The sequence below is a fragment of the Nyctibius grandis genome, chromosome 2 (assembly GCF_013368605.1).
Source record: "Nyctibius grandis isolate bNycGra1 chromosome 2, bNycGra1.pri, whole genome shotgun sequence".
Taxonomy (NCBI): Eukaryota; Metazoa; Chordata; class Aves; order Nyctibiiformes; family Nyctibiidae; genus Nyctibius; species Nyctibius grandis.
In genome coordinates this window covers 102,425,590-102,452,924 of record NC_090659.1, presented here as the reverse complement: position 1 = coordinate 102,452,924, position 27,335 = coordinate 102,425,590, and the positions used below count along the sequence as shown (strand labels likewise).

Here is a 27,335-nt window from a genome sequence, read left to right as displayed (position 1 = left end):
AATCTAAACATGCAATTGTTAAGAGGTTTTACTATGCCTGTTATGCTTTTTTTTTAAAAAAAAAAAAGCTATGGAAATGGTATGCTTAAGTCCTGTTTTCTTATACGCAGTTTTATCTCCTTCACCACTTTCAAAAGTCAGCTTAAAACTATCTGAATTAATATTCACTGAAATCAGTACTAGTTTGGAGGATTGGTGAAAGTCCATGGAATAAATAACATCTGACTTAGAAGACTACACAACACACATCTATTTATTTTTGGAATATTTTTCAAAGAGCTGTGCTGTGCCTTAATCACAGGGAGATACAAAATACAGAAATATATGCCTAGGACACAAACATGTCTGTACCAGAGCAGTCGATACCCTGGTAATCAGGTGCTCAGCTGTAATAGAGACATTAAAACCTTCACCACACCAAATTTAGTAACTCACCTGTCAGTCCAGTGTCCTTATTTAGTTAAGAGAACCAGTAGCCCTAACTCACATGAATAAAGAGCCAGGGGCCAAAGATCAATCATAGCAATGCTTCAAGTCCTTCTTTCCTTTATAGCTTGTTTAAAACACCAATGCTTTTTTCTGTTTAAGCTTTATTACATGTATATGGTGATCCTGCTTTCTGCTTCTCCTCTCCCCAGAAGAAAGTTAACTGGAAGACTTCCTACCAGCTTTTTATTACCCTGAGCTTTGATATGAGTCCTCCTTGTGTGCAGTCAGCATGTGCAACTGCCTCTTCATATGGTCCTCTCTTTCCCATTTTTTTTTTCTTCCCCAGAGATCTTTCACCAGGCTGAGCCTCACCTCAGGGGACAGGGCTGGCTATGAAATACTGGTAGACCCACAGAGCTTGCCCATTCACCTAGTGCTAGAAGGAAGATCTTCTGTCCTGCAAGTCCTCAGCTCAGAGTCCTCAGACCAGAGTCCCAAAGCTCAGGGGAAGCCTGTGCCTGAAGTTTGTGCACAGGCAGCAGCTTTGCTTTGTGCAATGAGCAGGGTCCCCAGTGCCTGTGCTTTGCATCCTCCAGTGAAACAAGCAATGGGAGCAAGATGGTGCACTTAAGGTATGTCTTTCCATTTCCTACAACAGGCTAAGGAACAAAAGGATGAAATTCAGCATGAGATGTATTAGACTATCATCTGATAAATGAAAACTTCATTATATATGTAGCAAGTATATTTGGTATATTCCAGAGAGATTATCTTATTTTGGCTCCATGATTTTCATCACATACATCCACAAAGAAAGTAAAACCTATTGCAAAAATGAGAGCAGCAGTAAATAACAAGAGGAACATTTTACTGAGGGGCAAGATAAGTATCAAGTTGTGTTGAAATGCATTATTTGAACTTTAGTAATATTAAGTCGATGCACTTAGTCCATCAAAACATGCTAGAGCAAAAATTTATGAGAGCTTATACAGTAGATTAAATTTAAGATTTTACTTTTTTGAAAAATTTTGTCCTTATCCTTTTGTGGTTCTAACCTCTTAGTGGCTTAAAATACTCAAAAATCTGATTTTAAAAAATAATTTCTCAGAGTGCGCATCATTTCACTATTTTAGTTCCATTAAATCTTTTGAAAAAGCATAATGGAAGAGTAAAATACAACAGTTCTAGTAAGTCTCATATTTTACATAAGTTTGAATCGTCTAAGATTCAGAATTACGGAAAGATTGAATTTCAGGCAAATCTGACATGTGTTGTGAGGTTAGAAACTTTGTTTTAAAGACACTTCATTCATAAGTGTTATGTCAGTAAGATAATGGCAGTTAAGGCATATTTATACACTTAAATAAAGTTAATAATGACCCATTAAAGGCAGTGTCTGAGTAAGTGCTTTTTGAGCATTTTCCACTCATTCTTAAAACATTTTGGTGACGATTTGACCTCCTTGTATACTTCACACAGATTTCTTGATAAGAAGTAAACGTTTGTATTTATTAGACACTTTTCTAGGATCTTTGAAAGAAGGGGAGTCCAAAGAATCTCAGAACACAGCTTGAGAAAACTATACCTTAAAAATAAAAATACATTGAATACTGATGTAAATTCTCCTTATTAGTAATGTCACTGTAGGAAAACAGTTGTAAAGACTTAGGTAAAATTTGGAAGTTAAGAGAAGCACATCATAAGTAAATGTAACTTCTTAACACACACTATCCAAAATACTCCATCAAAAGAATTTCAAAAGCTTGTCTTAGAGTAATCAAATTCTCTTCTTTTGGAAGAAAAAAGAAAAGATTCAAGCCTTTGTGCAATATTTAGTCAGTAACACAGTAAGGCCACTACACTCCCATGTAAGTAAGATAGAACTGGCCAGCAATCTATGCCTTGCACTGCCAAGTGTTCTTCTGGTATATTGTAGCATGAAGGAAACTGCCATCCTCAGCATCCTCACCTCCCTACCTTGGATGCTGAGATCAAAGTGGAAACACACATGATTTTCACATGTGTCTGGTAAAAGGTAAATTAGAAAGCAAGAAATTCATTAAACTGAGGGCAGAAGAGAAAATTGAATCACTGATTTCTGCTTTCATTTCCCCCACCCCCTCAGGCTAAAGCACAGGCACTGTAAGCATTTAAATAAGCCATTTAATCATAAGGGATCAATCACTTACCACACCACTAGCTGCTATGAAATACTTAATGTACCAGAAATCTGAAAAAAAAAAAAAAAACAAACGAAAAAATAAAACCAAAAACCACACAGATTTGTCTGTTCTTGGTGCAGGTTTCTTTCATAAAGGTTCATTAGAGGAAAATTAGCGCAGTGCCTTCTATAGAGGTAACTGAACACATGACAATCCAGCACTCCAGGGCAGCAAAGCTTTTTTGTAGATTCAGGACTAGATGTTCTAACAGAATTCTACTTTAAATGTCTCTACAGTTTTCCTCTGATCAGGCTAAGCTTCCTGCTATGGCATCCTACTGATTTTGCAATTTAAAGTTCCTATCTTTTATGGTGCTAGAACCATAATTTCCATTTCAGCAATAATCTAAGCAAGAAGTAGTCTGTTACAGAAACTTAACCCTTGATGCCACCACTCTACCAGTACTAATGCAGTACTCTTCCACGCTCCAAACATGGAAGTCTGGTCTGACTTCCTATTCTTTAGCTCTAGGAAAAGGATGGGGAACAATCAAAGTATTCTTAGTATTGCCTACTGTACACAATTGTCGAATAGATCAGCAGAGGTAAAGAACAGGCAGCTCAAAGCAGCCAAGAACAGGGATCTGCCATTTTGATAATCCAGTTGCTTACAGTTAATGCAGAAAATTGGGCACTACTGTGGGAAGCTGCACACACTGTAGTATTGCTCCTGCCCCTGGCTGTGAGAAGACTTAGGGTGCTGCTAAAAGCACCAACTAGAAGAAAAACACTTGTCATAAGTAGGATTAGTTGGCCCTAGAAAGCACCAGTCCTCTCACCTTTACTCCCTTCTTCAGTAGCTCCAGTGGGACTAATTCCTCTTTTCTCCTTATGGTTTTGTTGTTGCAGACAAAATACTGCCGGAGCCACACTAACTCTTTAAAAGAAAAAAAAAAAAAAAAAAAAAAAAATCACACAGCTTTGCATTTAGTGACACTGATCTTCCAGCATCTGGTGTCACATGCTTACGTATGGGGTCTATGCTGCAATGCATCAGTAGAGTTAACACCCTTTGGAATATGCTTCCAAGAAAAATCCTTCCCTCGGTACTTCAGGTGCCTGATTCCCTAGCGTAGTTTGAGGTCTAAAGCAGAGGACACAAACAATCTCTTTCAGCATCCTTCCTCACTCCAAGTACCTAAAAATAAGCTTCAATAGACTACAGAGATTTACTTGAGAGGAAGTCTTAATTTTTTAAAACCTTTACCAAGGTTTAACCAGACCCACTTGCTCAGCAGAATGGGCTGAAATCTCATTTTACCGTTCAGTTTAGTCTGTAACAAAAGGCAGCAGAGCCTGGCCTAAGTATTCAGTCAGGTTTTAACATCTTATTCTGAACTGCAGATTGTCTCTAAGCTATAGAGTTCTGTGTGTCACAAATTTTGTCCTATGCCCTAACACCTGTGAAGTTCCCAGGCTCTAGGTGTGTACTACCTTTGGGGCAAAGAAAAGAAAAGAGGCTAACTTGTTAAGCATCTGAGTTACTTTCAACTCACTGCATAACTGTTCTGGGCTGTGTGAGAGTTTTAAGCCTTTTTATGACTCTCATGCACAGGAACACAAAGCAATGGCCTGTCACAAACTGTGACAAGAGCAACATTTGCACCAGAAGTACTGGAAACAGCTAAACCCAACAAGTCAGGAGATACCAGTAAAATGAACTTTATTTTAAAGCTCATTAAAAAGCTTCACAATAACACTAACAGAATTAGCATTTCCTTCATTTTATGTACCCCACGTGAAAAATGCATTGTTTAGCAAGAGATGAAACGTAAGAGTTTCTGCATGCTACTAACCATCTCCATTTCACCATCTTATTACCTGATTAAGTGCTTTGGACTGCAACAATCAAAGACCTTAGAACAGAAGGATTTCTTCTGGCAAGTCCTTATGAACGGGACAGACACTGGCTTTTTATTGACGTACCCAATCAGATGTCCAGACAAAAGAAAACTACCTTGGCATCTACAAACACCTACGAAGGTTTCGATTACAACCTTTTGAAAGGAGCAGTATATTTCAGAGCAAGGGCTTCTTTTCATCTTTAGTGATGCAAATGGTTAAATACTGCACAGAAGCTCAGTATGAACTCACAATTCCACAGGAATCTGAAAGTTACCAAGGCAATTTTCCTTTTAGGATAGTCATGACCAACACTATTACTATTCTTCCTCCCGTAACACAACATATCCCAGACAAGTCTTAAGAAAAAAATATAAATAGTTCCCAAAACAATGCATTCCCGCCCCCCCCCCCCCCCCCCCCCCGCCCCCATCACATACGACAGCAAAAATATCTTCTGTCATGGGATGAAATAACTTGCTGCAAGTGCAGTGGTTTAGTCCAAGTCCATGCTCATGGTGTTTTGATCACTTGGATGACATTCGCCATTTTGCTGAGGCATTTCAGAATTTTTGTCATCTTCTCCCATGTCTTCAGTTTTATAATCACTCCGTTCATTTAATGGGTTTTCTTCCTTAGGAGAGTCAACTTTTGGTTTTGGTTGTGTCACAACAGGCTCACAGACATTGTTTAACTCCTAAAAGAACGGGAAAAGATGTGGTCAGAATATATATTAAAGGACCCACCAGCTTCACTAGTGTGAAGAGTCCTCTGCCCAAAGGACTGTTTGAAACTTGCTTCTGTATTTGTTTTCCGAGTCCAAACTGATAAATACTTATTGTACCCTGAAATAAATTAACTGGTCTACTTTCTGAAGTTCTGTGGGTAAAGTTCTTCAACTCCACATTTTGGATTTCACATGGGTTTTTTTTCAAGACTATTTTATGCCTATCAGTAACACTGAAAAACAACCTGAGTTTTTAAGGTGACTGAAAGACATAAAACATCAATAAGCTCTACAGAATTGTATACAGTATAGTACAGCTCCTCTGCTTTCTACTGCATCTCCTTCTGCGCATACTTTCTAACTACCCTTTAAGAACACTGAAGCAGTAAAATGAAACTGGGGGAGAGGGAGGGGGACAGCTATCAGTCTAGCTTTAGCACCAGCCTCTAAAATTAGTTTCTTATGGTACTTACCTGTAGCTTTGCCTTAATTTCACTTGAATGCACAGCTGGATCCTGATCTAAGCTCTTCTTAGCCTGTGCACTCACAGCATTATTCATCCACTCTACCACTTCACTAACACACTTCTCCACTTTCATCATTTCCATTTCATCAATATGGATATATTTCTCATCCTGCCCAAATACAAACGTTTTGTATTAGTTAATAACATCAAGTTTACTGTCATCAAGTTATGCCAACAAGACTATCCCAATTATTTAGAACTTATAATGTTTACTGATTTTCAAAATAAATAGAAGCTGGCAACAAGCCAGATCTGTTACAGCAAGAAAGACAGATGTCAAAATAAAGCTTCCTTTGCCCAATAATCAAACAAGAAATCTAGTTCATGAAGGGAATAGAGGCTTCACAAACAGGTCATGCAATAAAATATTACATTCTTAATAGTGTTGATAAAAAACTATCCCCTCCCTCCTGGAGGAGGCTTAAATGGGAGGCCTTAAATGGGCCCAAGGTAGTTCGGACAGTGTGATTCTGCTGTACACAGAAAGGGAAAGGATCGGTTGATCAACTTCAGGAACATTCCATACAATGCCATAGTTACACAATTAACTGATATCAGGAGAAGGACCTACCCAGCAACACAACCTATGACTTTAGTTAAGAATTCTAAATATGGATTCAAGTCTTAAATGTACAGTTTTCAATGATGCTAGTTATTTCAAGAATGTGTAATACTACTGAAGGACTTCACTTAAAAATGACAATTTTGTAATCTATAGTTGTGAAGACATAATTGTTTCTGATGCCAAGTCTCAATCTCAAACTGAATTAGTTCGAGTGTTGTGAGCTGCCCTATTAAGACTCACTCAGTTGAAACCTGAGGAGTAAACTTTCAAAAGGCAGGAATGCTTATCAAGAAAGTAATCTTCAAATATCAACGGCAAAAAAAAACCCCTAACACCCACATATAATAAAAAAGCTACATGCTTTAGTTTATCCTGAGTTGCTTTTACACTAATGCTTCTCACCATGGCACAACTCTTGTTCCCGAAAGAACTGGAAGAGCAGCACACTTCTAAAAATGTCAGATTAGCTTTTAAAAGGTCAAGAATCAGACCACAGACTAACCCTCACTCTTTATAAGAATGTCCTTTTTGGCCTAAAAACATCCAAAAGTATCAAGCAACTGAAGATACGATGCACTATGTGAGATTTTTTTGAGTGCTGAGAAACATCTGTCGTGTTAAATTTGTGACCTATATAACAGTAGATTACAGCTCATCTGAAAGTGAATTTGAAGCCTCCTCCAGCTGGTGAGCCTCAGTGAAACACTGTGTGGTAAAAGAAAGGTGCTTTGAGGCTACTTACTTTATTCCTGAATTCCCCAGCTATTGTAGCATAATACTGGAGCCTGTGTCCCAGTTCTTCTAACAGCCTTGGTCGTTCTTCTGCTTCTTGATAGCGCATTTCAATTGGAGTACCTAATTTCTAGAAAAAGCAATTCCTATGTGTTATGCGATTCATTAACATTGTTTTGTGTGATAGTTTGGAAATTTTGCAATTTGGGCATACTAACAGACCTACCTTTAAATTCTCTAATTTGTCTACATACACCTGCTTAGCTTCATCCTCACCCTCTTCATACAGCCAGCCTTCTGTCTCTGTTAGGAGTGCAGAGAATCCCTGCAGATCCTATGTATCAATATAATTCAACATGTCAAACATCAAAATATGCACCAATTGACTGTATTTGTCTTGCAGTAACAGGATACTGGTAAATATACACATTAATTCTTAGCCTCCTACATAAAAATTACATTTCTACTGCAGCTTGTGCCTAATCAAGTCAATTAAATCACACCAGCTTCTGAACTGGTAAACACACACATCTACAACACAGGTAGCATTTATAGCCTTTTGTCCTTGATTAGGCCAATGCTTGGGGTATGGCTTTAATACCTGTTTTTGGTTATAGATAAAGCAACACAGCTTCTCCTTCTAGTCACCAACTTTATTCTGAATCAAAACTTTGTGACAAAATTTATTTTTAGGGATATGTACTATTTGCTAAGCCTGAACCTAATTCTGGATCAGTCCCAGCCATCATCCAAATGAGTTACAGTTTTCAGCTATTTCCAGGGTGGCTGTGAGAAAACTTGACAAAGGAATACAGAATTGGTATCAATATTTTCAGAGAAGCTCCTGAAACCATTACCTACCTTTTCACAAACAAACTTTTCATACGGTCCAGACAACTTGTCCCTGAACTCATACACATATTCCTCCACTGCATTCTTTGCATCATTTCTTTCTTTCTCCAGTTTATCTTGCATAATCATCTTCCCCTGTATATCCACAGAAAACATGAATTATGAAATACCTATATTCAAACAGCATTCTACAAAGCACAGCTCCTGTAAAACACAGCAATCTCCCAGAGGCCTTGGCTCACATAACTGCTGGAATTCTCATTGCTATGAAGTGGACTCACCTGAAGAAGAGGATGCACTTCTCTAGATTACAACAGCTCGAACCAATCTGTGATGTCATTTCATGGGTCACTGCTCTGATACTATCACTATAAACAACACTTCAATCTTTCTGATTAATATTTGTCAGTTATGTGTTAAAGTTGGACTGTATATTATCTCACTGTAAGTTATTTGAGTCCACACTTCAGAGTTACAGTAAAAGATCAGAGGTTGCCTTAAAAAGCAGATAAATGGTTAATAACCACAATCAAGAAAGCAGTCTAAACCACACTAACTCACCTCTGTTTCAATGTACATATTGAGGAGATCTTTTCCTAACTGCCAAACTAAGTTAGCTTCAATAGGTAGTTCCACATTCTTCACTTTTATCTTGGGTTTTTTAGCTTCTGGGGGCTGATCACCTTTCTTCTCATTTGTCTGAGTTGGAGAGAAGAAAAATAAGATAATTTTCCTGACTTCCTTCTGATGAAGTAGCACTATGATGAAAGAAACATTCACAGGAAGAACGTGCAAAGATCTTCTGTGTTCTTTCAGAATCTTCAAAATATACTTGTGAGGCACTTCCCCTTCAGGGATTCCACCTCCTATCCTAGTCTGCTTACAGTCTATTTCATGGACAGTAAGCACTGAGCTACAGGAAGGACGTTTCTCAGATATATGGTGTATTTGCAGGTTTTCCAGAAGTGTCCATCTGTAGCTTAGCACTTCGCTGGTGATGCTGACAGTGGCAAGATTTTAACCCAAAACATTTTTCATCTTATACAGATGAAAGAGCAAACTATTAGCAATATCATGCAGGTGTTTTTTTTTCACATAGATCATTTCCTCTTAGGTTTACAAATTCTTGATCCTAGCTTCTCTCAGTAGGCCTAATAAGCTTGGCCTCTAACAGCTGTTAAATTGAAATTGTCTGCAACTCAAGAAAATTAGCTGTACAACACTGCATAAAGACAGGGAAGTGGTAGAGACTTCTTGCAGGAATTTTTTTGCGAATTCTTTATGAAAAGCATCACAAGATATATACATTATTTTTCATGAAAGAAAAGGTATAAAAATGAAAAAGGTTCCAAGCACCAAGTTCCTTACTTTTTCCTGGAATATGTCACCATTCTAAATGCCACCATTAAAGAGCAAAACATTTTCAACAGTTAAAGGGTCACTCACTTTCTTGACATCTGGGATTTTGTTTTCTTCAGACGAAGGTTCTGATGAAGGGGGAGACTGTGACATTTGCTGACCATCAGTTTGTACCTGGGACTGTGTTCCAGCCTCACTGTTCTCTTGCTGGATATATTTCTGAAATGAAAGCCCAGGCACAAAGGATGTAGAAGGCATGTGCACTAATAGAAGTTACAGGGCACTTCACTTCACTGCACATACTGTACAGTGCCCTACAAAGCATTCTGTGCACATGTAAAAACACACACGCTTTAAGTAACGGAGATACAGACTAAGTGCAAGTTCAAAAGGACTTAGTGAAAATGCTACCAGTGTCAGGCTTGCAGCATAATACTCGTGTGTGTGTGTTTTACCACTTTCTCTTACAAGAAGTGACTTTTAATTTATTGAGTCATAGCTTTTAAGTTTTTTCCCCCCTCAGAAAACTATTAAAACATCAACTATACCACAACAATGCTGCATTATTCCCCAGTGTTCCCCTCCCCTTCAATGCTGTAGAAAACAATCCAGCTTTCCCTTCCACAAAGAGCTTCAAAACTTTACTAATACGAAGTATTACACACAAATCCTTTTAACACACAGAGCATGGATGACTAATAATCCAGACCAAGTTCTCCTATTTGCAACACTCTGATAACAGTGGCAGCTGCAAGCAACTCCACCCACAAACAACCCACCTGCTGCTACTTGGCACTTTGCCCAATAATTGATTTTGAAGTCCACACACTTTCAAGATAGCACTAATTTTCTCCTGTTCTTATAAAGACATTATACTTCCTGGCAGCTATGCACATCTCAAAATTAACCTCATTTTGCTTCCTTAGAAGAAGTTTTTTTTCTTACAGAGCTCTTACAGAGCAGAACACACTTTCATCACTAAGGGCATTCACACACAAGAAAGGTGAACTTACATCATTTGAGTTTTCAGTAGGCCTCTGGTCCTGACATTCCACTTCAGTCTCAACACCGAGATCTTCACTCTCTTCGCTTTTAACTGGTTCTACCATGGACGCAGTGGACACACTGAAAATGCCATGAGTATTGATACGGACTTTCACTTTGACTTTAGTCTTCTCTCCATCTTTCTGGGCTGCCACATTCTGGATAACATACCTACCTAAAAACAAACGAATTAATACTCACACAGTGGAATTAAATAGGTAATATTACAGAGCCAGGAAAACCCCTCCCTCTTTCATAGAGGACACATTTTCTAATGTGCTAATCTCATGGTCCCCAAAATGAAATGAATACTACAAAGTCTAAAAAGTATGCCGCTTTTCAGCCAACTTTACCTTACAAATCAAAAGGGAGAATGTTTATTTTCATCATCTAGGGTAGGATCTCCTGCCACTAGTAATACAGAGTAAATCCAAAAAGTAAAAGCTCACTCCCCCTTACTTGGGCTATCTGTGATGCTATAGTGGGACGGAAGAAAACTGCACAAAGATTTCGTCTAATGCCAATGTTAAGTGCTATGTCTTTTCAATACAAGTTACTGCCCAACATGGAAATAGTATTTCTAGGAGCGTTCTTTTCAGCTTCTAACATCCACGGAAGTCTGCCATTACCTTTTACTCTAGGGCAGAATGTAATTGTTTTGCAACTCCTGTAATACTCGAAAAAAGCACTGTGGAACCTAAGAAACAGACAGCTAGTTTAACAGTACATGAAGAATCAGATTTCCTTGACATTAACAGCAGACATTTTTCCTGCCTACTACACGGTTATATGCGTATCACCAAAACGCTGACCTGGAGATTACGATACTGGTATAGCTGCAAAGTACAAGTTCACTGTTTTCATCTCAGGCTGGATATATACATGCTCGCACACACCATTCCTTCATCAATACATCTAAATCACATGCATACAAGCTTTTACCTGCTTACTTTACAGGCTAAAGAATGTAATCCCCCCTTCTCTTGTAAATCCAGTAATACTGGAGTTGTGACCTGTCCTCCCTTTTGGTAGCCTCATCAGAACTAGACTCACCCATCAGGACTACTAACAATTCTTTTCTGACCAGAGTTAATCGGCGAGTGAGCTGAAACCAGTCTGATGTTCAGTTCTGTTCTCACCAGTTTGCGGAACAGCAGTTAAACATCTTTTTTGTTTGTTAAAGCCATATAAATTTAACACTCACAAATCCCACTATCAGTCTTTACGGTAAGAGTTAACATGAAAGGACCGTAATTACAAAATATCATGCTGGTTTCTAAGACATACAGTATTTAAACTTTGTGACTCTCAGTGAAACAACAACATAATTTTCTTTGAAGTAGAGAAAGTAACTGATGTTTTTTGTTAGGATAATAGTTTCGGTAACTTCATAGTGCATTAGGTATTAGCTGAAATATTGGTAAATCAGATAGAGATGTTTTTGCCCTATATATTCTCCCACTCGTTTTAAGAACAGTTCTGGTGATACTATATTTTAAGTGCATTGTTAACCAACAGGACAGCTGTATTGTCAAATACTTAAGATTTGTCATTTCTTCTACTGCTCTGAAAAAGAAAAAAGTTGAGCTTTCTAACAAAACCAAGCAATTACTTGACAACTAGTAATAGCTTTATCTTAATTTTACATGCAAACATACACCATTTAATTGTATCCTTATAAGTCAAGAGCAATTATTTAATTGGCCTGTCTTTACCATCACAATCTTTTTCTAACTAACCACATTGTAAATTCTTTGTAAGTGTCAACACTGTCAATGTCGTAATTCATCAAAAAGGATGAAAGAGCTGCTTATAAGTGTTACCTAGACATTTCAAATCGCTCCTGTAGTCTTGTAGCTGCCACTATTTCAGGCTGCCTCGATTAAAACTTACTCAGCATTATGTCAAACCCCAAAAGTATAGGAAAAAAACAACAACTAGTTACTCAAGATGTGTTTAAGTTTTTTCTATGCGGGAGATATTTTTCAAGTATTCCTAGCTTGCTTTAGCTAAGAGCAGAAAAGAAGATCAAAGAAGTTAAAAAGTTATTTTTTGCAGTGACAGTCCCATTCTAGTCCTGGGCATTCAGCTATAGTTTCCCTTCATTTCTTCATTGGACTGAAGCAACTTTAGAAGCTAGAATAGTAAAAAAAATCCCAATTCAGTTACCTATGGAACAGGAGAATTGAAAACTGAGTCCTCCAGACACAAAAAACTGTCATATGTGTGTCATATAACCATTCTGTAACACAACACAGTTACAGAATTGATTTAAGACCAAAACATGAGACAACACCATTTCCAGGACAATTACTTACCAATTTTTGACTCAGGATATGGGACTCCATTAGGATCAGAATAAAAAGCTTCTAACTCAAATGGACCTTTCCTATAGAATGTAAGAACCTTGGAGAAAGGTGCTGCATGATTTCTGCTGAACACCTCATGAACCCTATAATTAAGAGAAAAATATCACTTTATGGTTGAAATTTCAACACATGGCTTTACACAGTCTCTGCTGTCAACCATCTCTGGTACATGGACTATGGTTTTCCTGCATCATAATGCTAAGATCCTAATTTAATGAAATCGAGGACATTACCCCTGAATTATGAAGGCCAAAAGCTTCACAGAACTGTAGGAGCTACCTACCCTTCAGTGTCCTCTGCTTCTGTGTTCCACAACAGAGATATTGGGAATAGTGTAGCATCTGTCACAGAGAATTCTCTCACTTTAAAAGCTGGAGAAAGAATTGCACACTAAACAAAAAACAGACATGCATTAAAGTTGGTTAACTGCTCTGCTCTAACCTGCCCAAGACAGCTAAACATCTCTAAACAAGAAAAAGAGAACTGTGTTGACTTTACTTAGACAGAGCAAGGCAATTTGCTTCATTTCAATGGAGTATGATAAGAAAACAGAAATCTCATACAGAAGTGGTTTTACTCTTTGCGTTAGGGGGACTTTTGGCCGTATTCTTACTGTAGCTTGTGAAAAAAGGTAACAGTCTAAACAAATACCAGGGCTGTAAAGAATGGAATTGCTGCATTACTTAGTCCTAAAAGAAGTGGTGTTTATCTTACAGGTCCTGCTTCTTTCCCTGGAGACAACTGATTGCTAGTGACGGAAAGCCATTAGTGAGATGGGGCAAAGAAACAAGTCAAAGAAGAGAAGGTGAAATAAGAATAAGTAAAGGAGAAAAGGAAGAAGGCAGAATGAGTGGTTTGCTTGTAAAATATAGTTCACTAGTTGGAAACTGTAAAAATGGGGAGGAGATAGAATAAAAGTGTTTCACATTGATGTAAAGCTGGATATCAGAAAATGCAAACTTGCAATCTTTTGGGCTCTCCACTGATACCTCTCACACACTTTGCTGATCAAAAATATCTCTTCCCTCAGCTTGACGGCGACTTAAATTTTTCTCATTAAAGATCCCTATATGCTGTTCTTTTGAAGAGAAGAGTGGACTGCTTACAGAATACACACAGTATCAGCACTTTCTGCAAAGTACTGTACCACAGAGGAGCACTCTGTACTTTTTAAACAGCATAGTCCCATAAAAAGGCCCAGCAAGCATGTATGTTCTCTTGCATGCTTTAAAGATTTCTCATAACTGCTTGGCTAATTCTTAAAAAAGTGCTCTCAAGAAATGTAACTTTTAGGTTTATCAAGGGTTGTCAGTACTATACCTGCAGAGCACAGCCCCTAGCTATGGCTTCATCTGCATTCAGTGTAGTACTGACATCTTTGCCAAAGAATTTAGCAATCCTCTCTTTGACAGCAGGAATGCGGGTTGCTCCTCCCACAATCTCTACAGCAGTCACATCTTCTGCTTTCAGTTGTGTTTGTTCCATCAATGAAAGCAGAGGCTTCTCTATCCTTTGCAGCAGGTCAGCACACAATTCTTCAAATTGTGACCTAAGGAAAGAAATGGAATTAACCAAAGAACACCTGTCCCACCCCTCAGATTCCTGGTATTCTTGTTTCCAAACTGATGCTGACCAGGTCTGTTAAGTATACTGCAGAGACTTAAAGCTAAACCTCTGTGAATTGAATTGACAAACCTAGACCAGGTAGTACATGAACAGCTGCTTACAGATTTTCCTATGCTGCTGTCAACATAGTTAAATGACATAAAGTCATTGTTTGGGCAGGTGCTACATATTTGCCTCTCCGCAAAGCTTACATATAAGAATACAGAAAACACTGATACTTCCTTTACAATGAAAAACTGTTGCCTAAATACTGGAGGGAAATAAAAAAACCCACCACTCTCTTGGCTGTAGTCACAGGACTAACAGTGACTACAAATTAAGTTATGCCTGTGAGCATGTGCAAGAGACAGAGACAGACACAGACTTCATTTACACTCAGGCCATAATCAAGTCATCCCCCATAAGCACCATTTCTGACCTCCATTTCTCTGCCAATACCCACAGTACAATAAGAACAGAAAAAAGGAACAAAGCTTCAATTGTTGCTATCTTAAGAGCAGTATGGGATTTAGGTTACCTAAATACGCAGGAGGCCTAAATATGCAGCCAACCGCTCTGGGTCTGGTTTGCATGCATCAATCCATGGTTTTAAGAACGTGTCATTCTACAAAAAAATCCAGGCTTCTTATGCATGCATTATTATACTGAAAAATTGCTCAGGTAGGTGAATGTTACACTTCACAGCCTTAATTATTCTAGCATTAGAAAAATGCTACAGCTATTCAGCACTTGTACTTGATTTTAGCACAGTAAGTTTCTTTCAAACATGGAAAGAAACACTTGTTTAAGAAATACAGCCACCAAAGCAACTGCCTGTCTTATATAGAACTCACCTATTCATTTTTCCAGATACATCAGTATCGTTCATGAAACACTCAATATTTAGGGGAATGTCTGTGCTATTTGAACTCATTAGTTTCTTCAGCTTCTCACATTCCTGATACAGACGAAGAAGAGCTCGAACTTTTGCTTTTGGATCCAGTTTGTACTTTGCTTTTATTTCTGCACAAAAGTAATCTACTAGCTTTCCATCAAAGTTTCTTCCGCCTAGGAATGGGTCAAATGCTGCGCCAAGTACCTGGTTTGAAAGAACATAATTATTTAGTCTTACACTCACTAAAAATCAAATGGAATAGCAGCCTTCCAATATCAGCAAGCCTTTGCTTCAAAAATGTTGGGGACAAGTCAGCCTATCTTTCAATGTGCAGGCTTAAGTACTTCAATCAACCATATCAGCCAAAAATTGCTCTTCATTCCTACAGTGGAAGTAAGACTAAGTAACTAGGTGACAATCCTAATTACTTAGCATTCACAATTCTAATCCATACACACATCCATTTAGATAAAACAAACTAAATAACCGTTGTATTGTATATCTTACACTGGTGTACTGCAAGGAGGTGCTGGAGTGAGTCCAGAGGACGGCAACAAAGCTGGTGAAGGGCATGTCCTATGCGGAGCGGCTGGGGGAACTGGGATTGTTTAGCCTGGAGATAAGGAGGCTCAGGGGAGACCTTATCACTCTCTACAGCTACCTGAAAGGAGGTTGTGACGGGGTGGGGGTCGGCCTCTTCTCCCAGGCAACTAGCCACAGGACTAGAGGACATAGCCTCAAGCTGTGCCAGGGGAGGTTCAGGTTAGACATTAGGAAAAATTTCTTCACAGAAAGTGTTATTAGGCATTGGAATGAGCTACCCAGGGAGGTGGTGGACTTACCATCCCTGGAGGTGTTTAAGAAAAGACTGGATGTGGCACTTAGTGCCATCATCTAGTTGACACAGTGGTGTTAGGTCAAAGGTTGGACTCTATGATCCCAGAGGTCTCTTCCAACCTAGTTGATTCTGTGATTCTGTGAAATTACACAGCCTCTATTTGAAACCACCCTAATGAAGTGAAGGACATTGAAAAATCTTCACTTTTTGACTTGTTGCCACTTCCCATGCATTAAATTATTTCAGAATTTTAAAAACAAGGCAGGTTTACATTTCATTCTAAGATCTCATAAACCGTCTTATTTTCATTTAATCTTACTACCTTTAGTTTACTCTTGTTGAATGCACAGGCCGATACTTGAAATGCAGAATGTCCCATATCAACAAACACAACTATCCGCGGCTTCTCTTCAGGAGGTGGAAGGTCTTGTTTATAAATTCCATAATTCAGAGCCACTGCAAAACAAGTGTCAGATATTATCAATGCAATCTAGTGAGACTCCAGTTGCATGCCATCACCTCCCTGTAAATATTAAGCTATAGGATCAAGAGTAGCAAGACAAATCCAGACATATACCTATGCAAGGTCTTACCTACATGGAAGCTTTATTCCATTAATATATGTTGTAGGATCTGAGAAGCAAAACATCCTTCCTCAGTCATGTATATGCTCTCTAAGTGTTTAAGCATGCAAAACTAAGAAGCAACAACCCTGTTTGGGGGTTTTCTACTCTGATCTATTTGTTAAGAACTCTTTTTGCTTTTCATAGTAATCCAAAGTAATCAAAAACACAGAGCATCTTTACAACAAAACCCAAACCCAGTTTTGCATTTACAAGGAGTATCTCCCAGGCATGAAGGTTTTGTCTGAGAATGGTACAAATGGCCAGCAGATGCTGCAAAAGGGAAATCTCTGTCCATACAGAATATCAGGCAGGGACAGCTTGTGAAGTGCATCAAGTGTAAAAAGAAGCCAATGGGACATGTAACACAGGATAATGAAGTCAAAGGACAGAACAGTTTTGCAGCAGCCTTCATTCTGGATGGATAGAAGTGTCAAAGCTAGGCAGAAGGCTGATGCAGTAACTGAAGATAAATAAAACCCTAAAGAGTCTTGGCTACATGGTTATGTAGGAAAGGCTGAGATTTTGGCATGAGATAGAACGTGCAAGAATGCACATTTGTGTATGACAAAAAAAAAGTCCCAAGAAGATAACAGCCAGGATACTAGACAGATTATCAGGCAAGAGAATTAGGGCATTAGACAAGGTGGTAAGGAACGCTGGGAATATGTGCTCTGAGAGCAATGTTTTATAGTCACACTGACATCCTCTCACTTGATGAGAAAGTGACACCAGCTCCCTCTCTCACATCACAAGCAGTAGTTCCAGACCATCTGGAACAAGGACAGCCAAGTTTCTCACTGATCAGAGACTTGAGATTTATGGATTCTGGTGTCTAGAAGTTCCTCTGCAGTTGGTACACTCATTCTCATCTGTGTGGATTCTTTGGGGGTGTCTATAAAAACCCAATATCAGCACTCATTAATAACTCCCACATGCAGTCATTAAGAGGTGGTTAATTAAAAACAGAAACTCTATTTCACGAAATGTATCTCTTATATCCTTGAGATCTATATTTGATTGAAATTGTGTATTGGTCTGTTCATTCACATAACATTTGTATTTGAGCAGACTGAACACATTGCCCTTGTTTCCAAGCTAAAAATAAATTTATGAGCAAAGTGTAATAAATCATAGCAGGATTTGCCTTTTGTTAAAAAAACAACCTATTTTTCTTTTCTGCCCTACTATACCTCAGGACCCGTTCCCCAAAGATATAAACAAAGATTCTTATATTTAAAATATTAGAAAAAGTTGGATAGTACTCATTAGCTTTGCAAGGTAAAGAAAAGAAAATTAGAAATTTTATGTGCTACACAGTAAAGAAAGGCTGCTGGTGTTGCTAAGGGGATGAAAGAGCTATCTACTTTTCTGGGGACTGTTCATCCTGATGGCAAAGTTTCTATGGAACCTTGCTAAAAAGTCCTGAAAAAGCTCTCGAGGTCCTTGCATGGTCAAAGACTGGGTTGATGTGTTCTGCCAAACAAAAAAGGAAGTGACAATGCCTTTTTTGGCAAGGCCTTTAGTTGGCTTATATCATGAGAGATCATCTCTGAACCAGGTGTGAAGGATTACTTATGCTTCAATACAGAAAGGAGTTGGAAAGGTACTCTTTTTTGACTGCTAAAAAAGATTTAGGTTGGAAGACGCCTTTTTTTTTTTTGAGGGCTAAACTACTTTTTAAAATGGATACAAAGTTTCTGCATAAACATTTTGAAAATGGAATTTGAAGGTTAAAAATAGAGGGTTGGATATTTGTCCCTTCTCCTCCTCTCTCCACAGTCACCCTAGAGATGTACAAGCCCTGTAACTCAGAAGAATCCAGGTACATGGGACAAGGCGTACCTACTCTGGGGTCCACACTTACACTTACCCAGCTCAAGAATTCACACTACCACGTGTTCTCTGTAGCACTCTGCTATATAAACAAAGAATCAAGCTAAAGCTAGATGACAGAAACACACACCTATGGCTTTCCCAATGATATTGTCAGATTTGCTCTTCATTAGGTGCAAATACATAGTGTTCAATGTAAAGATCATAACCCTAATGAAACAACTACATTTACTAGAAATCCTATACATTACCATGTAGATACTCATCTGAAACTGATTCTGGAAAAACATTTTAACATACCACTCCACCAATGCATATTTAAGATTGCCTTGCTCCTTAAAAAAGTAAAATAAAATATAAAATTCAAAAGCATGAATCCAGCTGGTGTGCACTAAAAATGCTTGCATCGAACATTCTTCAAAAATAAACTCTTCCCTACTTATCTAACTAATGTGGGCAGTAGGAATAGAATAGTAATTGTCTTCTGGTACAGACCTCTACTTCCCAACCCCTCCCCCAGGAAACAAGTGCTAGTTATTAGGCCATTTAAAAACATGGAACAAATGCTCTCTCACCAAACATGAACAGAAAAATGCAGGAAAACAGGGTAAGAATGCTTGTTTTAAGAAAGACTAAATAAACTCTTGGTTCTGTCAATGTGTTGTTAGACTTCCGAACAGATTAGCAAGGAAGATTAATTGCCTTTTTTTGTGCATGTGTTTTAAAACCACAATTATACTGACAAAAGCCTTGGAAATGACTAAATGTTGACAATCAAGGAACTTCCTTTAAGGGTGCCTAAATCCCACAACTAGGCATCATAAGGTTTCTTTCATGAAATCTGGACAGTAAACTAAATGGACAAGTAGTTCAGGCACATGTGACAACTCCTAAATAAGCACTCAGGAGCTAACTCTCACTAAAGCTTCATCTCTTGTACCCCTTCACACAGAATACATTAAAATGAGAGACTGTAAAACAGGAGAAGAGCAGCAAGTGTTTAGAACATTTATGTCTCATGTCTGATTTTTCAAGTCAGTCCAGTTTCTTAGAGTAACTAAAAGCACTCTCTACCACATATTTTATTTGCAGAAACTGCTATTTTACCATACTTACCTGCTGTCATGTCATTCATTAATCTAAGACAATTTAATCCAACAATCTGAGCTGCATCCAGAAGGGATCTTCTTTCAGCATCTGTGAAAAATGATGGAACCTGAAGAAAGCAGGTGAGTACAGGAAGTTATTTACAGAAAATGAGACATTACACTGATTATTTGAAAATATTAATTCAGAAATTGTAGCTATTCCTCCTCCTTGAGGAAGACACTTGCTCACTGCAAGTCTTTTAACATGCAACTAGCGTACTGAATTGAGACTTCAAATATTCTATTCAATCAGCTGAGATGAAATTAAATAAGCACCAGCTAGTTTACATGAGCACACACCAGCAAGAAACAAATGAGTTCTTTGCATACAAATGCTAGGAACCCTATTTACTGGTGTAAAATATGAAACTGGGTATTATGGAGACAGAGACACAGAATAACCTTCATCAGAACTAGTAGATGTATTTCTGTCCATGAAAGTAAAGAAGGAAAAAAAGTACAGCAATATTGCAGATGTGAGAGATGCAAAGAAATAAGAGATAACAAATGGAGAACCTGTTTTGGCCAAAATTACTTTGGGCAAGAAGTGGTAAGAGATTCTGAAGGAATACGTTGTTGAAAATCTGCTACAGATCTCTAGCATTGGCATTGGACGGTGGCCTCTGATGTCCTCAGGGACAGAAACTACATCACCAGAAGACACTAACTTTCCAGCTATTGACTGGAGAACAAACTCTTCTAATAATAACAGAACTAAATATTCCTAGATGCAACACGAGACAGACTTGTTCAAAGAGTAACTGAGAACACAGAAGCAGATGTTATTTTATACTCAGGCTTGCAATGGAATGACTGTTCTTTATCTGAGGTAATTTCCTGTGCAGTCATAAATTGAAAAAAAAAATTAATTTACTGAGAGAAAGAACATAAACAGGACAGAAATTAAGGTTTTCAGCTGCCAGAGGGCAAACTTTGATAAACAAAGGTGTCTTTAATGAAAAATTAGTGTGAGAATGAGTTCATGAAGTGGGTCAGGGTCTGGAATATGGAAGCAGCCCTGGAATTTCTTTAAGTCAAAAGCTCTAAAGCTAGTTAGGATTGATCCCTTTGTAAGTGCTTATGCAGTGTTCTTTTTCACTCTACATGAATAGAAACAAAATGCCCTCAATGGCTGAAGTTAAAAGAGATAATGTACCTGTACACTACTATTACTTACAGAAATAACACAGTCTGTTACTGGCTTTTTCAGGTTACTCTCTGCAGTCTCCTTTAATTTAGTCAACAACATAGCTGAAATCTGTTCCACACTGAAGATATGCTCCTCATCCATGTACATGACCTGGAAATTGGTGAAGTAATTCCATTATTTCAACTGGAGGAAAAATTACTTACATTTAATGTTTTTTGATACACTGTGGACTAATACTCTATCAATCATGACATGCTTAATTATTTCATTATCGAACTTCACTTTACTATTTAATTTCCCAGTTGAGTGTCTACAGAAGCAATAATTCCATTTTCACAGACTTTAAACATCCAGAAACATATCAACTCTATAGATGAAGGAAATGGCTAGGAAATGATTTAAAAAGTGACACAAGACTAAAATGTGACTAAAGCTAGACATGATCACATAGCATTATGCCTAAAAGATAAAAATAGCCATCAATTTTCAAACTGCTGCAAACTGCAAAAAAAGTCCAGAATTACTATTTCCCCCCGACATTTTTATGCTTCTGCTCAAATATGTGAAGAGTCTCTGAAAGTAAGAACTGCACAACAACAGTTCACCTATGCACGTAAACGAACTAAAAGCTTAAGACGAAGCTCAGCAAAAAGTTTATTTATTGCTCCCTTACCAATAAATTATTCTTGAATCACCATTTTTCTGTTTAATAGAATAATTGGCAATGATGAAGTTAAGGAACATGTTACAATTGATTCTTGAAAATAGCACTTGCCTTTTATTCACATCAGTCCAATTTGCAGAAAAATTAAGCATTTCAGTTTTAATAGAAAAATTGTTCTCTAAACATCCCAGTCTTACCGCATGTTACTGAATCAATTCTTAAAACTTTGAAACCACAGTTAAATACAAATCTATTTGTTCTCCAAATAGCCTTAGAACAAAGAAAAAATACCAAGTAGCACTGTTCTCCTAATACCAGACTTTCTCATACAGTAAGACTCCTACACACACTGTAATTAAAGGAAAACATTAATTTCTATCTGAATTTATCCATTAACCTCACAAGCCACAAACAGTATAAGAAAAAGCATCTCCTCCTTTGTAAAGCTTGACTACTCTTCCAGTCAGCATTCTTTCTAATGTATAATCTCTTCTGTAATCTATTCATTACCTAGGCCTGATCTATACTGAAGTTTTGAGGCACCAGTTCTAGGTATGGAGAAAAGCAGCAAACTAAATGCAGAGCCCTAAGCTAGGGTCTTCATTAGTGAAGCAGCATTGTCTGTCATGCCAGCAAGGCTTCATTATCAGTATTTTTATATACTGCTGTAAATGAATGCAATGTTATTAATTGCATCTATTCTAGGAAAAGCTGGCATTGTATCAGCAAACTCTTTGTAGTGTAAGTAAGAGTCAGACCTCCAATGTGGTACAAACTGGTTTTGAACATCTGTTGCAAGTAACTTATGCCAGGCAGTCCTCAGTACATTATTCATTTACAGTAATTATTCTAAAGAAGAGTTCCTACTACTTTATAAGGAATTTTAACCACATCATTAGACAGTTGCAATGCATTCCACACAAGAGTGACAGAAAGGTTAATACTCTGCAGTAAAACCATATGACCTTGTAATTATCTTAGCAGTTTTTCTGCGGGGATGTTTGAGCTGGATGTGCAATTTGCCAAGAGGGAAGCTCACATTTCAGCAATTACTCACAAATTAATCTTAATTTGATAGTTAACATCCACTATTTAAAGATGAAGCTGTCTATTCATAGAAGAGCTCTTCTGTAAGAGTAAGGTTAAAGAAAACCTTTAGGGTAATTAAATGAAACCTGTATTTTCACAACTAGGTGCTGAAATGTAAACTTCTGAAATTAGCTATAAAACAGAAAAAGATGCACTGAAAACTTACCTTTACTCCAACTCCACCATTCTTCATAGGAACCAAATCATAGCTCAACTTTTCTTTTTCTTTCTGAACAAAAGGATCATTAAATGCACGGCCATGGAATCTCTTGAAGCTAGATACTGTGTTGTGGGCATGAGTAATTTGCTGTAAAGAAACACAGGATCTTTAGAAACCCACTCTTAATCAACCTGCAGTGTTCAGTGCTGTTCTGTATGCCCCCAAGCATCGGTCAAATTTTAAGACAACTGCTCATTCACTTGTCGCATCTGTTTCTGTAACACCTGTAATTACTATCTGGTACTTTATATCAGCTCATTACTACAGAACCTTATAAGTCAGAGAGATAGATATTTACAGACCATTATATATTAGGTATTATAAGGATTATACAAGTATATCTCAAACCCTGAAGCAATCAGGTGAGCAATAACAGGATATACAGTACCTACTACTTTGGTCACCTAATTTAGATAGGATTCAAACAATTGAAGATAGAAGCCAGCTTAACAAGTAGTTTCAATGCCTGCAAACTGGCACTCCAATCCCAGCCACCTCACCTCCGGCTGTTCACTTTAAACCCCATTACATTAAGTGCAAACAACTGTTTTTGCAGTTACTAAGTTTCAAGTCTCCCCATACATTTCAATACTTACTTTTTTTCCCCTGAGCTACTTTTAAATCACATAATTTCCCTGTTCATGTTCACCTAGCAGCCACTCAAATTCTTGCAACAGACCAAAGAAGGATACAGTGCACAGACAATATCAAGAAACATGAGACTCTCTTTTAGTAATAATGTCAATTTAAAGTATACGTTAAACTACAGTGCAAGCTCCCTACAGAACCACCTGACCTAGAGAAGCATTCTTTAACAGGAATGCAATGCAGAAGAGAAATTAGACAACTAGACCAGGCTAAGAGAGATACTGCAAGTATCTCTGAGTAGAATGAATCCTACTTTATTGGAGAGAAACTATAAAAGTGCATTGTTCTCTCCAGAATAGATTTAGGCAAGCACCAACAGATTGCATAATAACTCAAATGACGAGCATAACAAGGAAGATTTCTTAGCATTCACTACCCTCAAAGGAAAGCATGAGTTTCTTATTGCACGCAAAATTTTCCATCATGGAACTGAAAAATTTGAGCTACATCTCATATTAGAAAACTATGCAGCTATGTCAGTTCTCCAACAGAAAAGCTCCCTGACAAAGCAGCAGTCCATACCCATACTATTAAACAGTAACTTTCAGAAAGCTCTGTGTGTGCGTGCGGAGAAAGGTGTCACACCCAAATTCCGCACTGGGAATCATCCTCGGTTTATTCTAATCACCAAACAGTGCTCAGCAATTATTAGTAACAACACAAGTTAGTACAAGCCAAAAATCATGCCAGGAACTATCCCAGTACTTTAAGGCAATAAAGTATTTAGGTTCCTGTGTTCAAGATCGTTTCCCAGCATGGTTTCATTTATTTGTATAGCTATAACTCCAGAGTACTCGAATGCTACGTAATTCACAGCTGTATTGCTGAAGAACGTAGAAGCAAAAATTATTACCATGCAGTGGGCAGAGAAGCACAAACACTCTGGTAGCTTTTATAACCTAATTTAGAATTAAGCTCAGAGCCTTTTCTAAGAGAACAATCTTAAGATATTTTTAGAGTAATTGTATGCCATTAGGTTCTGTAGCATGTTTTAATATCTTCCTGCTTAGTCACAATTAAGAAAGCTGAGAATTATGGTCTGTTAACATACTGCTCTCATCTCCAATGCTACCAGACTTATCTAAAGGAAACTGAAATTCTCTGAAAACTCACTCCAACTGCAGCTCCTCCAATGTTAAAGTAAGAGAGCATCTCTGAGTAGTATGAGCGCTCTCACACACAATCACATTGTTGAAGTCACCACTCAAAAACTAGGTTTCTTTTATGGGTTTTTTGGTGGTTTTTTTTTTTTGTTTTTAACTAAGAAACTCATTCAAATGAAAGGGATCATTTTATTCCTTGATTTAAGTAGCTACTACACCCTAGGACACTGAAAATACAACTCTCAGTTGTTCGTGTCAAGAAACTTCTACGTTTACAAAAGAAACACGATTTACGTCTCAGGTGGTCAGCCAAACCGGACCACTTACAGCAAGAGAAATAAATGCTCTGAAATCTTTCATCACTTTAAGTATCACATTCTTTTCTTCTGGCAAAAATATTCAGTTTCAACTGCTAGGACAACCAAGCATGAAAGACTCAGTAGCACCTTACAAAGGTTAGTCTGAAGGCAACTGAAGTCACAGGTGTTCATCACGGCAGATACATGCTTTTAAACGCAATTCAAGAGACAGAATCTACTTCACTTTCAGCTTACTTCACATTTTCAACAGCATTTACTGGAATAATCTAACAATACTGAAACACACAAGTACATAGTATTCAGATCACTTGCTGTTTGAATAACAACTCATTTCTGCACACTGATGAATCATACTAGTTTCCGACTTGAACCAGTGGAAGCAGTCAAATAAACGAAAGCAATGCTAAAATTGAATTTAAGGAAAAACCACAAACATACACATTTACTTTATTACTCCAAACATTAACCTGTAACTGAAAGCGTATGTGTGCTTGTGAACATGTAAGCTATTCATATTGTCTTGGCTGTTCAAAATTAAGAGGGGAGCTACTACAGTGGGGAAAAAAAATCTCCTTTACTGCTCTCTCCATGGAAACCCACTGCAGTTCTTTCACTACAGGAGAGATCTGCACAGGCCAGTGCAGGCTGCACGCTTGGTCTCCACCAGTGGCAGTTATGTAACAACCTTCAATATGATACCTGAGGATTTATTTAACATACTGCTTTTTTAACATTTCATTATTCTAAGATTTGTCAGAATTAAGCTCTCCTTTTAAACTGAAAATAGTACTGTAATGAAGAAAACAATCAATCTTTCAGAGCACCTCAATCAAAAAAGAAAAAAAAAAAACACCAAAACAAAAAACCTAAGGACTTACACCTTAAAAAACATAGGCATTTCCTTTCGGTGAAACCAAAGGCAGTACAGCACCTAAATAGCTTTAAGATTCTGAGCCAAGACTCTCCCTTTGCATCTCATTTGAAGAAGCTATACACAGCATTTAAAGTGTTTCTCTTTAACTGCAAGGAAAATCCCACACACAAGCATTAGGAAAAGAAACCTTATGGCCTTAAGTTGTCAGAAAAGGAACACATTCAATCGGAAAATATTACCATTAATGAAAGAGAGAGCAGTAATGTTCTAGCAAAAACATCCTGCATTTCTCTGAAGGAAGCATGGCAGCATAGTGCAGCATTGCTAAAATAAAAGGCATGACAAGGAAAATGAAGTTATTTGGTTTTAACTACAGCGAGCCAACTCTCTTTACACCCACTGGTACTTGAACTGTTTGCACTGACAGATTTACTGTTATACACAAATGCCAGGAAACGACCTACCTGGTTTTTAGCTGAGACACCAATAGCTCTGTTTTTGGATCCAAATGAAACCACCGATCTGAAAAGAACAACAGGCTAATTAACTCAGCGCTGCCAACAAACGCGACTGAGGTCTCTCATCGACATATTTACAAATAAAACACCAGTGCCTTTCTGCTGAAGTGTCATTCTTCCAGCTTGCTGGTAAAACACTACAATAAGACTCTTACCCATCCTGAAGTCTTGGCTCAACTTCTGCCAATAGTTTATCCAGGCAGTTAAACACTATGATCACAATTAAGAGCTCATATCCAGACTACATCCTACCCCTCTGGGTCTGGCTGCTCAGAACTTCCCAAGTAACTCCTGCATTGAGCCTGAGGCTTTCTATACCTGACTGCAGGCTAAAGCGGAACTGCTCTGGGGCAGCTGTACAGTCCACCCGACGGCAGGGAGAGTGAGTGTGCGGCAGGGAGAGTGAGTGTGCGTGCTTTTGTCCCCATGTCCCATTTAAACCGGGCGGTCCCCATGGGGATTCGCTCGCAACCGCGGATTTTCCCAGCCGGCCGCCCCACTGGCCGCGCAGCCTCCCCACCGCGGGCCGGCCTCCGGTTCCCAGGCAGTGTCCGCCGCCCGCAATACGCGCTCCAGCCCCGTCTCGGGGCGGGGGACACCGGGGCAGGCAGCGGCACGCCCGACCCTGCGCCTCCCCGCCGCGCTGTACCTGCCCCCCGCGCCTGCCCCGGACTCCCCATCAGCCTCTCGGGCGCCCGTGAGGAGGCGGCAAGTACGGGGGCTGCGCTGGCCCCACACAGCGGACACCCCCCCACACACACCCCACGCGCCTGGAAGCTTCCAGCACCTTCCAGCGCGGCCCCTCCGCCGGCCACTGACCGGCTCCTGCCTGCCCCCGCCCGTGAGGGACCCCGCTACGCCCCCCCCGCCCGCGCTCCTCACTCACGGCGTGCACCGGTCGCTGAACTCGTTGGCGACGGTCTCGATGCCGCCGGCCCGCGCCACGGCGATGTAGCAGCTCTGGAAGCCCAAGTCAAAGCCCACCACGGCCATTGCCCCACCGCTAGGGGGAGGCCTGCACCCTGCCCCGGCTTGGCTCGGCTCGCTCCCGGCGCTGCTGCGGCCGCCGGCCCCGCTACCGCGCGCGGCAGCTCCGTGCGCAGGCGGGAGGCAGGGGGAGGGCAGCCGGCACCGCCGC

At 39.0% G+C, this 27,335-nt stretch overlaps 1 protein-coding gene across 3 annotated transcripts; it reads right to left on the bottom strand.

Moving 5' to 3' along the window:
• Nucleotides 1-292: 292 nt before the first annotated feature.
• On the bottom strand, nt 293-27,335 carry HSPH1 (heat shock protein family H (Hsp110) member 1). Of its 3 annotated transcripts, none has more exons than XM_068420951.1 (21): nt 27,084-27,335; nt 26,144-26,201; nt 22,681-22,821; nt 20,789-20,911; nt 19,580-19,679; nt 16,327-16,460; nt 15,126-15,370; nt 13,987-14,215; nt 12,950-13,056; nt 12,616-12,749; nt 10,267-10,472; nt 9,341-9,472; nt 8,456-8,593; nt 7,904-8,029; nt 7,269-7,376; nt 7,053-7,172; nt 5,693-5,854; nt 4,933-5,189; nt 3,430-3,527; nt 2,619-2,659; nt 293-1,088 (listed from the first exon to the last, which is right to left on the bottom strand). In XM_068420951.1, the coding sequence occupies exons 1-18, from the start codon at nt 27,188-27,190 to the stop codon at nt 4,989-4,991; spliced, it is 2,571 nt and encodes an 856-aa protein (XP_068277052.1). In that variant the 5' UTR covers nt 27,191-27,335; the 3' UTR covers nt 293-1,088; nt 2,619-2,659; nt 3,430-3,527; nt 4,933-4,988. The 3 variants fall into 3 exon arrangements, with proteins under 3 accessions (XP_068277052.1, XP_068277044.1, XP_068277036.1); XM_068420935.1 differs by lacking the exon at nt 293-1,088 and adding an exon at nt 1,207-2,014 and having other exon boundaries at nt 27,084-27,291; XM_068420943.1 differs by lacking the exon at nt 9,341-9,472 and having other exon boundaries at nt 27,084-27,291.